This window comes from Protopterus annectens, chromosome 4.part1 (assembly GCF_019279795.1).
Source record: "Protopterus annectens isolate FY-2018-M chromosome 4.part1, PAN1.0, whole genome shotgun sequence".
Taxonomy (NCBI): domain Eukaryota; kingdom Metazoa; phylum Chordata; order Ceratodontiformes; family Protopteridae; genus Protopterus; species Protopterus annectens.
The window spans coordinates 622,747,743-622,762,818 of NC_056734.1; the positions used below are offsets into that span (position 1 = coordinate 622,747,743).

The window sequence follows — 15,076 nt, forward strand, 5'->3', positions numbered from 1 at the left end:
AAAATGTGACTTTACAGAGTGGTGGATGCACAGGCTGTCCTGGTAGAGTGTGTCCTAATGTGGCACTGTACAGCCCTCCCATACTTCTCATAACAAAAGAAGCAATCCATTAGCCACCTGGAGAGGGTTTGCTTTGACACTCGCCTTTCCTGTATACTTTTAGTAACACAAATACAAAAATATACATTTGCACAAAATCACTTACCCTTCCAGAAGGCAGTTAACCTATTCATGTACATCCGAAAGGAGAGAATTTCTTTCTCCTGAATTTTGTAATCATGGAATGAATACCAATAATGGCTAAGAGAAAACTCCATGGCCATCTTGGTCATTAAGGAGGGATTTTGTCCATAAGATGACTTTGTACTTGTGAAAAATGTGAATGGCTCTTTGCATAGTAAAGACCACAATTCTAAGATCCTCTTGGCAGAAATGACGGCCATCAAAGTAGGTCTTCCAGGAAAGGAAATGTAGTGGGACCAATACCACTGATTCAGAAGCCCTAGGGCCAGTTTCTCCAAAACAAAGTTCAATTCTCACGGAGGAAGAACTGCCCTTCTTGAAATGCAAAAGTGTACAATGACAATCTCCACGAGAACTTGCTTCACCACTAACCCATTTAACTGAGGTTGTTGCCTTACCAGCACAGAGAAACAAGATATGCATGCACTAAAGAACATAAAATATGTGATGGGGAAAAAAAAGAATTTATAGTTAAGGCAGAAGTGGAGCTACTGTCATGTGAACAAGCCCCCCCACGCAAAATAGAGAGTCTTTTCAATTTTTCACATTAAGATTTCCTGGTGTTATTCTTCCCGGCCTCTCTAATTATACTAGACACATTAGAGAAAATAGGAGTTTGACAAGAATAAGCGTCAGATCATCCTCCTGCCAAGTCACAGCACTTTTAGCTCTGGGTGCAGCAAGAATTTGGACTGCTTAATAATCAAGTCTAGCTTTTGGGGTAGGAAGCAAGGCAACTCTGTCCCTATCCACAACACCATGAAGAACTAGCATATGCTCATCCAGAATGGGGTTTTCAAAGTTAGTTTAGGGCTCCCTAGATTAAATTTCTACAAAAAGTACAGTTGTGTAAAATCTTACAATATCAGTAGATGTCTTTCTATTCACTGCTGCAATATTCCTTGTATAAGGGCACTCCTGCCAAGGATATCCCAGTGTCTGGCCAGTATATCAAAGCCTTTAGAATTTATAAACATCATACATAATATGCATGCTCCCTGCAGAATGTATTGGGCATAAAGTGATGTACGGATGGAAATACCTCAGGACTGAGGGACCCAGGAGGAACATGTGCATCCAAGAGGAAGAAAAAAAAATAAGAATCCCTGGCCAGGAAGGCAAGAGAAAAAGGAGATGACAGAAGGGGAAGGAGGGCAGGAGTGGAATACTGTAACAGAGAAGACGTGGTCATCTACTGTTATGGTAAGAATTTAGACAACTGTACTATGTCCTTCTATATCACTGCTGCAGTATTCCTTACATAAAGAAGAGTACAAAAGCTCAAGAGGAAACCTGGGAGGAGGAAGGCACTGATGAGCCGTCTATAAATCCATGCAGGATGGTCCTGGCTAAGTCAGCTCTTGCTCTGGAAACAACATTGAACTTGTAATGTCTATAAAGATATGGAGAGAAGTCCAAGTAGCAGGCTCAAGCATGGAATTGGTATCCAGCCATTTGAAAAAGGCACCAGAAAGAAGCATCAGCTCTGGTAGAATAAGAAGTTATGTACTCACCACAATGTTCTATGTGAGTTGCTCATCTCGCCTTCATTCTTACAGATGGCTCTGAGTCGGTCAACTACAAAGCTCGAGGTCTTCAGACATCTCGAGGCCAAGTCCCTATGCCATGATGCACCTTGAGTTACCACAGATCTTGTTTGCTGCCTGTAGTACTACCATATGCCATTCTGTCACTTTATAAGTTAGATACCATAGTAAAGACAAAACAACCATAATAAAACATGAATCTCGGTCCTCGAAAAAAACTTGGAGGGGGTTGGCGGGTGGGAAGTAAGAATGAAGGTGAGATGAACAACTCACATGGAACGTTATGGTGAGTACATAACTTCTTTATGTGAAGTTGTTCTATCTCATCGTTCATTCTTACAGATGGGTAGTGTTCCAAGCACCATCTTCCTTGGGTGGCTCATGGGAGCATGTTTCTCAGGACAGTAGAACCAAAGGAGGCCCTGTCAACTTTATAATGAGTGATAAAGGTATGAGGCTTTGACCAAGTGGCTGCTGCACAAATATTGTCTAATGGTAGCCTAGCTGGAAAAGCAGATGATGTGGACACAGCTCTGGTAGAATGAGTCTTAATTTTATGTTGTAGAGGTAAATTGGCAGCTGAGTAAGTGAAAGTGATGCAATCAGATAACCATTTTGATAGGGCTGTTTTTGCCACAGGCATACCTTTTCTGGAATCTGAAAATGAAACAAAAAGTTGTTCGGATCTTCTGAATTCTTTGGTTCTATCTAGGTAAAATCTGAGCTGTCTGTTAACATCAAGTTTGTGCACAGCATATACTCCAAATTGTTGGTGTGTTTAGGAAAGAACACTGGTAAATCTATAATTTGGTTAAGGTTAGCGTCAGTGCAAACATTAGGTAAGAATAAAGGAGTTGTTCGCAGTGAAACTCTGTCAGCATGAAAAACCAAATACGGAGGTTTTATGCACAAGGCTTGTAGTTCTGATACTCTTCGAGCAGATGTGATGGCCACTAAAAGATAGTCTTCCAAGACAAAAATTTCAAATTGAATGAAGAAGCTGGCTCAAAAGGTGGGAGAATAATGTGTGAGAGCATAAAGTTTAGGTTCCAGGGGGTATAAGGGGATTTAACTGGTGGTCTAAGGTGGAAAGTCCCCTTGAGAAAGTCTTTGGATAGCTTGTGCGACATTATGTTAAAGCCTTCAGTACGAAGATGAAAATTATAGATGGTGGCAAGCTGCACACGAATTTTAGACACCGCTCCTTTGTTGAAAAGCATAGTCAAAAAATCTAATATTGAGGAAATAGAGGCTTGGTAAGGGTCAGTGTTATTCTGAGAAGTCCATATGGAAAATCTCTTCCATTTGCTGAGGTACAACTTCCTAGTAGAGGATTTATGAGAAGATATCAAGATATGTTGTGTTTCGTTTGATAGGTTATGGAATCTGGCTATGCTGGGAATTGGAGCAGCCAAGCTGTCAATTTTAGGGACTGAAGGGAGGGATGAAGAGCCCCCTACGACTGCATCAGAAGGTCTGGAACTGGGTCCAGAATCCAAGGCTCCTCCAACAGATGAGGTCAAAGGAAGGGGAACCACATCTGACGAGGCCAATGAGGGGCTATTTAAATGATGGTCCTTCCCAGGGCTTTGGCTTTCTGTAATACTTTGGGTATCATGGGAATTGGTGGAAATGCATAAAGGAGACCCAGAGGCCAATCGTGTAGGAGTGCTTCCCTTGGGGAATCTCCCGGAGGGTGTGTCAGGGCAAAGTAGCTTCTGTATTTTGTGTTCATGGGGGGTGCAAAAAGATCACAGCAAGGCTGGTCCCATTTGCGGAATATTCTTTCCACTATTTCTTTCTTGAGGGGCCACTCATGACGTAACAAAACTGCCCTGCTCAGTTTGTCTGCAATCACGTTGGATTTCCCTGGGATGTGCGTTGCTATCAGAAAGCACTAGGTGGATGTAGCCCACTGCCACACTCTTAGGGCCTCTCGACAAAGGGGATAGGACCTGGTTCCTCCTTGTTTAAATATCAGACCACGGACATGTTGTCCGTCTGAATCGCAATTGTCCCCAGAGAGAGAGAGAGAGAGTCCTGAAAGTACTGCAATGCCAAGAGTACCACTCATCTCCAGGACATTGATATGCAGATGTGTCTCTTGTTTGGTCCATATGTGCCTTGGGCTGTTCTTCCCTGAAAATGCTCCCCCACCCGATCAAAGCGTCCATGGTCACTGTGGCCGATGGTGAGGGTAGGATACAAGGACGACCTATCATGACTTGGAAAGAGGTCAGCCATCACCAAAGATCCTTTTTGCATGTGTTTGTTAGAATAATGAGATGTGACACTGGGAGCTCTTGATAAGACCATTGTGTGAACAGAAGCCACTGAAGAATTTGCATGTACATATGACACAATAGAATTGCTATTACTGCAGCTGCCATCATATCCAACAATTTTAGTACTTCTGAGGATGGCACCTTGTCTCTGGATATGACATTCAGAATATGCTGATGGAGTATTGATATCCTTTCTAAGGGAAGCTTTAAAATGGTGGTGGTGTCCAAATCTGCTCTGATAAAAACGATATGTTGTGATGGCAACAAGGCAGATTTTTCTGAGTATATGGTAATCCCGAGTTGATTGCAAAGAGCAAGTGTGGTGTCCCTGGCTTGTATATGTTGATGACTGGTGGTGGCGGAGAGGAGCCAATCGTCTGGATATGGAAACACCTGGAACCCCAAATGCCTCAGGTGAGCCGTGACCACTGCCATACATTTGGTGAACACACTGGGGGGCTGTAGTGAGACCAAAGGGCAGGGCTCGAAACTGGTAAAGATTGGCTCCCAGCTGGAAACACAGATGATCCCTGGATGGCCTGGCCATTTTTATGTGGTAGTACACATCCTGGAGATCTATCGAGCGCATCCAATTGCCTTTCCCTAAGAAGGGAAGCATCGACTGTAGCGTGACCATCTGGAACTTCTCTTTCTTGACAGATCTGTTCAGTCTGCCGAGGTCCAAAATAGGTCTCCAGTCCTCCGTCGTTTTTGGAACTAAAAAGTATCTTGAGCAAGTTCCAGATCTTATCAGGTCTACTGGGACTGGTTGGATGACTCTTTTTCTAGCAACCTTAGGACCTCTACTGTTGCTTATTCCCTTGAACTGGGTGGAACGTCAGTAATTTTTGTTATCAAGGGGGGAGGACTGGCGAAGGGAATAAAATATCCTCTGGAAATTATTGCACCCAGTTGGTGGTTTTTTTTGAGCCAGGCATCTGGATACAGAGATAAGCGACCCTCGACTGCCTCCAGAGTATGACAGTTGGGCCACCTTTCAGGAGCACTGGTAGGGCTTCCCAAAGAACTAATCTCTGTCGCCCTGATTTTGTGGAACCCCTCTGCTGCGAGCGTGGCATCTACCATTATTGCTCCCTCCTCTGCCCCTGGAGGGGGGTTCATCACGTATGTTCAAAAAGGCTCCTTGGACTTTTCGGAACCACATCTTTCCTCCCTTTTGACCCTTGGGGTAGGGTCTAGTAGGGGTGGAAAAACGGACTCCGACGGCAGAGTCTTTCCTTCTTGCTCACACCTGGTGAGAGTTTCCTTAACTTTGGGCCCGAAAAGGGAAGAGCCATCAGAAGGGGTGTTGACAAAGGATGACTTAAAGGGCTCTGCAAAGGAACATAAGCGCATCCAGGAGTGTCTCCAAAGAGTGATTACTGTACCCGCTGCTCTACTCATTTCATCAGCTGCATATGAAATCAGAAGCATGGATGAGTTCACTACGGAATTAAGAGTAGCAAGCTGGGATGTAACCTTGTCTGTAGCTCCCTTAGCTACCATACCCTGTAGAGCATCTCCAAGCTTTTTAAGGAGGTCTCTTTGCAGTCTTGTAAAATGTGTGAGGTAGTTCGGTTAACACATGGCAAAAGTCGCTACACTAAACATGCTCTTCCCGTACCTATCCATGATCCTAGAGTCTCTGTTAGGAGGATGGGCAGAGGAAGAAGTTTCTGACAATTGCTTTTTGGTGGCTGCTGCCACCACCATGGCATCAACAGGCACTCCCCTTTGTAAGAAAAGACTTATCCTGAGGGGCAGAAATAAATTTATTGGGCCTCCCAAGGACAGGCTCCATGGTGGGCAGAGACATCCAAGAGGTAGAGGGCTGAGACCCAAAAGCTTTCAGGAGGATAGACATCCTCAGTAGGGTTGGTGGGTCTCCAGTCACCCCTCTGCTTTAAAATTTCCAAGATATCTGCAAATGAGATACCTTCAGAGGGGGGCCGTGGGGACCCTTCTGATTCCTCCAAGTCAGTGTCAGATGTGAGAGACTCCTGCGGGGAGTCTAGATGCTTCCTCTTGCAAATTCTCTTCCTGGGAACCTCATCAGTGGGAGCATCTAGTGAGGTCTCAGAAGAGCAGGGACCACCCAGTGGGGTGTCCTGAGGCTCAGGGTCTCTACGCTTCAAAGAGATCTGTGAGGCAGAAGTAGATACAGGCGCTTTTGGGGAAGAGGAAGTTGGCCCTGAAGTTGTGGATGCCCTGGGGGGCATTACTCTCCTCATGGCTTCAAAGGCACCTCTGCTCCGGTGGGAAGGAACCCCTGAATCCGAAGAAACAGAAGATTCCCTCGGCATCGGGACAGCGTGCTCCGAACCAGAGGTAGGAGCTGAACTCATCCGAGCCGAGACCCCGAGAGGAAAAGTCGGAACTGAAAGATCAGTTCAACTATCCTCCCCGGACCCGAACAGTGAGTGATGGCTCCTAGACTCCTCGATGGGCTCGGAAGAGGTCCAAGTAATCGGAACCGATGGCACTGGAGCAGGCATCAGTTCTAAAGGCTCCACAATAATCAGCTCCAACTCTTACGTCTACAAAGGACCGGTATGTCTCAGAGGAGGAAAAGAAGATGATGGAGGAACAGTTTTCAGTTCCAAAACCACTTGGGTTGGAGCAGATAAAAATTTTGCAAACACCGGTGCCTGTAACAACTTCTGCACCACAAGATCCACATCCAAATCAGATAGGCTTATCGAGGACTGAGAAGAGTGGATCGAGGGTGTCACTGATTGTAGAATAGGTGACTTAAGTACTTCGGAGACTGCTTCCAGGACTGGGGTCTGGCTCTGAAATGCTAAGATGCTCTGCTCCTAAGGCTATGGAGTCAACATTAATGTCTTTTTAGATGTTGTCGGATCTGATGAAGAAGACTTAGAGGATTTAGTAGATTTCGGGGATTTGCCAGTTTTGCCATGGTCGCCCACAGCTTCCTGAAAAGATGATTGTAGTAGCCCTCTATCAATCAGTTTCCTTTTTCTTTCATGCAGAACCCTGCTACTAAAAGAATGGCAGATGGAACAATTCTCTTGTAATTGCAGGGCACCCAAACAGTAGACACAGCTGACATGACTATCAGTCACAGACATCTTCTGTCCACTCTTTGGACATTTTTTTAAAACCAGACTTGAGTGTTTTTTCCTGATCAGCCATAATAATCAGTTTGCTTCTAAAAGTACACCAAAAATAATATATAACGTCACACAGACTAGTGTTCAACAAGTCCAAAAACCACAAGAATTTTAAGATATAAGCAGCTCTTAAAACAAATGCCTCTAAGACACTAACTAGAATCTACTTATTAATAGCTAGACCACACTCTTATAATTACAAACTACTAACTACCTAGTAAACACACTTCAATCCACTAAACACTGTTATTAACACAGCCCTTAAATAAAAACAAATGGGCTCTATAATACTAACTAGAATTTAACTGCTAAAGCTGAAAAAACACACTCTAAAAGGCTCTAAACGTGTGTTAAAACACACTTCTAAACTACAACACTCTGCTTAGGCACACCAGAAAAGGGAAGGGAATAACAAAGGCCTAAAAAACAAAGGCCAACAAGGATATAAAAGGCACTATACGAATACACTAACACCAATATTTTATGTTATAAATTGCAAGAAAAATATTAATAAAGATAAATTTTTCAATACTGGCCCTAGTTGTGAGGAAACCTCCGATATGTTGCAGTGGCAAACTAGATCTGAGGTAACTCAAGGTGCATCATGGGATAGGGACTTGGCCTCAAGCTGTCTGAAGACCTTGAGCTTTGTAGTTGGCCGACTCGCAGCCGAGGATTGGCTCCGAACCCATCTGTAAGAATGAACATCGAGATAGAACAACTTCACATTGAGACTTTACAGAGGCAGAAAGATATTTACCATGAAAAAAAAAAAAGACAAAAAGAAATTACCTTAGAGATCCAGAAAGACATGGTTTGTTAAGAAACTGCCAAACTCAAAGACCTGGGTTGAAAGGAAACAAAAAGTTGTTCAGATTTGCAAATGGCCCTAGTTTTATCCAAATATCTGAGCTGCCTATGCAAATCCAAGGTGTAAAGAACCTTTCATCAAATGATACATTCTCTGCAGGAGAAAAGACAATAAAGACTCTTCATCATCTAAAATCATATCCCAGTAGCAAAATAGGCTGAATTCTCCTCTTCCTATAAAGAGCAACCCATTCTTGTGTTTAAAGAGTTTGGAAGAGGAAGGCAATAAGCAGATCGGCATTGCAACCTGTTACTATGCAAACAACTGCCATTTCTTAAAGTTCCAAATGGTCAGGCTTGATTAGGATGTCTGAATTATGGATGACAACAAGGAAGGATTACTGTGCTCAAGTGCATGCAATTCTTGGGACAAAGATTTAACAGATGTATAAACAGCTCCACTTCAAGAGCTTTCTTAAACGATTTAAAACATTCAGTGGATTTATCTAACCTAGACTCCAGTGCCACTAAAGCCAAGAAAACTACATCATTTTTACTGGACTGCACAGCAAGCTCAGAACAGAGGTTTGATGTCCCTGTGAACAATGACTTCAGGAACACCTGCAAACTGGTATTGAACTTGGGAAGACATGCGTGCAACTGCACATTTGTTTAAATTCACAAGGTTTGGATAGAGACAGCAGTAATACAAGACACCAATAAAAACATCTAATAAACCATATCACTGGTAAGTGATGCCCCTTGGGTCTAACAGATACAAGAGGGGCTTTCTGTTTAACATTCTTTCTAAAGCAGTACCCTCCCTCCTCCTGCTTGTGGCAGAGCTCTTGTTTTGTTTGCCTTCTTAGGGAGATGAAATTCTTCTAATGAAGCTGACAACTGCTTTGAAGCTTGCACTACACCTTCCAATTGTGTGCATCAACCAATTGTTAGAATGGCTTTCTTGTAACACCCACACAAATCTGGCAGTCAGCCAGTATGAGAGACTCTCTATTCAAAACAAACACTTAGAATGTTAATCTTACACTGGATCTGATCTGCATAAGCATGTTGACAACTTCCTTGGAAAGTTAGTCTGCAATGCAAAAATCAGGATACTACACAAAATTAAAAAGTGAGGATAAGAAATGTTCTCCAATGGGGCATTTATCTTTTCACATATTCTGCAAATTCAGAACTTTGGGGACAGAAATGGATGAAGCAACCATGGAATTTCTCACCAAGATACGCACATGCTGCAGCAAAAAATGAAGACAATGATGTGGGACAACTGCCTTCTTATCTCAAATGCAAGAATGCATCCTTATGTTGGGAAGAGTTGGCTCACCTGATGTTGCAGAGCTCTGGGAGTTGATGCATCTGGGTGGAAGTCTAACTGTGGTAAATTCCTCCAAGTCAAGAAATCTAATGCAACAGAGATCCATATGAAAAACTGTAGTTCCCCTTTCTCAAGCCCATGGGATCTTGGAGGTAATATGTCTAGACAATGGGATATGGAGGGGGCAGGATCCCCAAAGCAAAGTAGGCAGCCTCTGCAAAAGCACTTGTAAAACCATTGTTTTTGATAACTTGATGCACCAGTCCAATATGACAGGATGATAGTTTAAAGCAAACACAGCAGACCAAACAAAGTATATACTATATTAATATCTTTAAAAATGATTTCACCTATTCTGCAACATTTCTCCGATTAGCCACACAACTTCTGTCATAGATTTACTATACAATGCTGGTCAAATTTGTTTTTTTTTTTTTTTTCTCTGCACTTTATTTCCTCTCCCTCCAAATCTACTGCTTAAAGAATGCATTTGCCCAAGTTATTTGAGAAAATAAATCAAAGCTGTTTGACCTTCATTTGTTTACCAAAACAATATACAAAACCATCAACAAATGCAACATGAAATGTATACAAAATGGAATAAAAACTTGTGATAACAGCTTGGTTAAGTTTTTCTAAAACTACTACTGAATACTAGCAAACATTTTTGCACTTCAGAATGAAACGGCATAAGCTTCAAATGAAAATAAACTACAGCTGTGCTTTACAACTACAAGATACAAGTAAACTCCATACAACACATACAAAGGTTTGTCCTTACATGAGGCCGCATGCAAATCCTAAGAACAGACAAATTCCAATGATGAACACACTTTGGGCATACTGTAACTAAAAAAAGATGAAGTGACTGGAGTTTCAGGATCTACAGTCATGCATAGGAAAATAAAAATCATGAAGCAATTTGAGGTTTCCCCAAAGCACTCAGAATCAGTAGTTAAGTAAAATCAGCAAGTGAAGCAAAAAAGTTCACTCAGCAGAAATATTAGGAAATGTTTTCTCATTCATTTTGGCATGTAATATTGAACAGGAGTTAAACAACTCTACCTGTATTCTGGGGTTGGAAAGCAGTCTGACCAGCTGTGGGGAAACCAGCTCCAAAATTAATCGATGTACTAGAATTCCCAAATGCATCAAAGTTTGCAAAGTCTGCATTATTCTGGGCTGTAAATTACAAAAATGTTAAATGTTAAGGCTTATGAAACAAAAAGCAATGAAAAATATTAAAATAAATGTACAGATGATGAAATGCATACATGTTTTGCAAAATGTTTTCATAACAGACAATGAGCATGAAACAGGGAAACTGAGAGGAATGAAATGCGAAGCTATGCAAATTTTGGAATGGATGGAAGTCCTTTCTGCTGTAACATATACTTGACTTTAAATGAATTAATGTTCAATGATTTCAAATATATTTTAATTGCAACTTATTGCAAACTATCCTCTTCTCTGGTGGTTAAAAGGAATGCTTCTGCAAGAAATACCACTATAATTAAAAGTCTACCTATAATCATTTTATTGAAAAAATAAGAATAAACAAATAGCACAAACAAAGAAAATAAAACATGATACTTCTGACAAAATCAAAAATGAAAACTATCACTACTAAAATTAGGTGAAGGTACCAAATGTGTCTGCACAGTTGAAAAGAATATTCAGCCACGAGGGAAAACACAGAAATACATATACAAAAATATATGCAATCCTACCTTTTCCATGGTGTCAAAGGCGATACAAGAGCACCTCAAAAAATATTTCATGTACAATGACTCACAAAATATTCAGAAACATAAGTTTAAAAATGCAATCATATTATAAGGAAAAGTCTAGTGCAGGAACAATTATTCTGTTATGCCATTATTCTGAAACATTGTATTTTTTATTTTTCAGAACCAATTTAAATATTTTTTAAACTGCCTTGGAGTGGGAGAGACAACAGAATAAGCTGTTACATACCACAATATATCATTGAACATCAAAACACAATCTAATAAATATTATAAGAAAATGTTAAAAACACATCTACTCAATACTGATTAAAAACTGTATAGAATCTATGTTCTGTAACACACAAGAAAAGTAAATATGGGGGAGCAGAGCAATTTTAAGTATGGTGTATCTACAACAGCAACTAAGTCTAAAAACAGATCACCAGGTTAAAATTTAACAGACTTACTCTCTTACAAATAAATAACGGAACCACAAAACAGGATATCACAAAATTAACAGCCAAATTAACAGTTTACAATGCTGAATAATTGCAAGTACACCAGGTTTTGAATCTGCTGGTAAACTTGAATATCATCACAAATTTCTGTCAATGTTAAAATGTGACTGCTCAAGAAAATTTCACTTATAGAGATCATTTGGTTTTACTGTAAAATGTAACTAATATAAATGTTAGTAACAAAACAAAAACTTCTCTGAAGTAAAGAGGAGTCTACACAGAAGATCATGCTGACAGGTTGTACCTGTTTTATTAAATTTGGATACTGACCTTTGCTAACATGTGCCCTGGGATTCAACAAATTTCTGTGCAAGAATAACTTTTTCTTGCACGGGAAGGACCATTCCCGTGCAGCACGGTAGTGCGCTATGCATATGTATGAAGGCGTGCTGCCGTGCTCTAAAACATACACGGTTCTGTGTGCCAGTGCAGGGGGTGTGTCAGAGACCAGTACTCTCACAATACACACACCCACTGCAGTTGACAGAATAACAGGTTATGCATTAACATGAATGTGCTGAAGGGTATAAAGTCTAAAACACAAATGTCTGTCAGTATTTTCTAACTGCAATCTTTAATGATTTGCCACTAATATGCCCGAAAGCCACAATTCTATGAAAAATGGACAAAAAATATAAGGCAAATATCTGGGCAGTGTGTGACAATCTGTAAAGTTGAGAGGTATGGCGGACACTGTTAGCGTCCATTGAGCATACCTCAAATGCAAAGCCTGCCATATCATCACCATTGTAAAAGCACAGCCCCCCCCACAGATAATGTTGCAGAAATCAGCGTGCATACCCCTACAGTACAAAAATAAAACACAACAGTTTAATTTTTTTTTCAGTCCCCAATAAAGTTTACGTGTAGCTGAGCGGGTGTGCGCATCGCGCAGCTCTGCTCAGCCTGGCTTACACATCATGAGGAGCTAAATATGTATATACTCCAAAACATAGCAATGTGGAAAGAGCGAAGTGGTTAGAGCGTTCGCCTTGCAAATAGTAAATCCTGGTTCGATCCCCAGTAAGCCAAGTAGCATTTTACATGTGAAAGCAGTACATAATTTATTTTTTTAATAATTGGGTAGTAAATAACACATATTTGTTAACCAGAGTAGTGTAGTAAGTCCAGATGTGATCTGCCAGTGTAATAAAGCTGTGAAACCCCCACATAAACACAAGTGCCCCATACAGTACAGTTACACAAGAATAAATGTAATGAAAGCACACTGGGGGGTGTCAGGGAAGGTAAAGAAATTTATATGTCAGGAATGACGAATTAATCCCATACAGGTGGTAGTCCACAAAATAAAACATAAGTATTGCACAGCTATGCTGACTGGGTGTAAGTATTGTGTAAATATGAATCCTAAGCAATGTGTAGCCCAGCTAAGTGGATTTGCCCATTGGTAAGCAGTGCTGAACCTGCTCCTTTAAGCACTGCCAACCTTAGCTAAGCAGGTTTGCCCATAGCTTAGTTTAGATCAGCATATTCAAAACCATCTAATCATGGAAAAGGGCAGGAAATCGGCCGTATTTAAACCTCACAGGCGGGAATACAGCTCATAACTGGTTGTAGCTCCCCACTGTAGGCACTATGGCAGGTGTTGGAGATGCATGCTCCTTTGGGTGCAGCAGTATAGCAGTGGGGCATACAGAACTCCAAGGTCATGGTAGGAATCCATGTTAAAAACCATGACGCGAGACTGCTGCAGGACCAGTACCAGGGCTCCCAATAAAAAGCAGAGGCCTAGGAAAGTCTCGTCCATGACCTCACCAGTGCCACAGGCATCCCTCGGACTGGTGAGCAGGTCCGGCACAACTATGTCAACTTGAAGTGGAGGAAGAGGGAACTCTTGGACCAGTGGGTCCAAGAAGCAAGGCAGAGGGGTGCTGTCCCTGGCATGTGTAAGTATTCATATATCAACAACTATTTATCAAAGTCCAGCCTGTGTATGTGATGGATAGGCATGCATAAATGTTTCTTTATATTCATTATAGCTCCAGCTGAGTGGGCTGCGAACCAGGAAGCCCATGCTAGCAGGTTACAAAAACTATGTTGCGAGGCTGGTGAGTAACAATCTAGCTTGTAGTATTCAGACCAAATAAATATAAAGTAGTAGAATGTCACCTGGCAGTATTAAAAGTGGGTATGGTTTGTACTGAATAAAGCAGACGATATTACAGAAATAGCCTCATATAGGTTATATATAAATAAAACTGTCAATAAAATTCAAAACCCTGGACTGGTTGTGTTTACTCTGGTATGGTATGATTTGAAATGTGTACAGGTTATGCATAGCAACTATAGCTCAAAGAATTAAACAATAGTGTCTCATTTGACAAAGTTATTGCCTCTATAAGACATGAGATTAACTGATATAAAAAATGTCACGCACCAAGATCTCATATCTGAATAGTAATGTTGTGTTGACCACTGTTTTCTACACTGTGCTATGCCAAAAGGTATGTACAGGAATGCATGTATAAGAATGTTGCAATCATACCTCTGATTTGTCCCTGATTTTGACTCAAATTTTAGCTTTGTTCGTCTTAACCCCTCAACACTGGTGCCTTTTGAACAAAAGGTGGTGAATTATACTTAATAAATAATGACAATAATTAAGAGCTGATTTACTTATTTTACTTCAGGAAATGTATACTAATTCACATTCTCTAATTCCGTTAATATCTCAAGTTAATAGAACTAAAATTTAAAAAGTGTCCCTGATTGTCCCCAATTTTTTCGGGATTTGTTCCTGACTGGTTGAGAGCTATGTTACAAGATCAGACTGCACAACAGAGAGAGAATGACAAAGAAATCATTCAAAGAAGAGAGGGCAGTTTCTCAATACCTTCTTCTGATGAAACACACACTTGTCATATTTTTAGCAGAAACAGCCATGGTTAGAATCCCGGGAGTGGTAGTAAGCTATATGCACATTTTCAACTAGTATTTTGTGAAAATGTGTAGAAACAGTCAGGTAGTGTTAACAAACATTCCCTCCACAGGTCTTCCAGGTAAAAGAAGGTATAAAGTAGCTATAAGAAGGCTGTAGTTATACTGTGTCCAACACCCATGGTCCTACCCCCAAGGCTACAAATGACAGCAAGAGAAGTACATACACCAAGTGGTCTCCCCCAAGAAATATTCAAAAGTGTCATGTTGTCACAGCTACTGGTCCCTGCGAACAACAACCAGGTGACTGAAAGAAATCAGGGCAGAGTGTGTCAGTAGCACACACGCACTCAGTATGAGTGCACTTATGTAACCATGACTATGTGAATATGGGTAGAAACAGTCATATAGTATCAACAAACATTCCCTCCACAGGTCTTCCAGGTAAGAGAAAGTATGAAGTAGCTATAAGAAGGCTGTAATTATACTGTGTACAAACATACTACTGCCCAACACAACACAATAGCTGTTGTAATAATACCTGTAGAGTACTGAATAGAGCAATGAAGCTG

The 15,076-nt window shown here is 41.1% G+C and overlaps 1 protein-coding gene across 11 annotated transcripts in view; it reads right to left on the reverse strand.

The window, feature by feature from the left end:
• AGFG1 (ArfGAP with FG repeats 1) overlaps positions 1 to 15,076 on the reverse strand; it is a 1,878,478-nt gene that overhangs the window by 713,520 nt on the left and 1,149,882 nt on the right. For 8 of the 11 annotated variants that reach the window (XM_044070432.1, XM_044070431.1, XM_044070430.1 and 5 more), the window contains exon 6: positions 10,424 to 10,540. The exons of the other annotated variants lie outside the window; for them this stretch is intronic. In XM_044070432.1, coding sequence (XP_043926367.1) covers positions 10,424 to 10,540 — 117 coding nt within the window. The remainder of the gene's footprint in view (positions 1 to 10,423; positions 10,541 to 15,076) is intronic. 11 annotated transcript variants of the gene reach the window in all.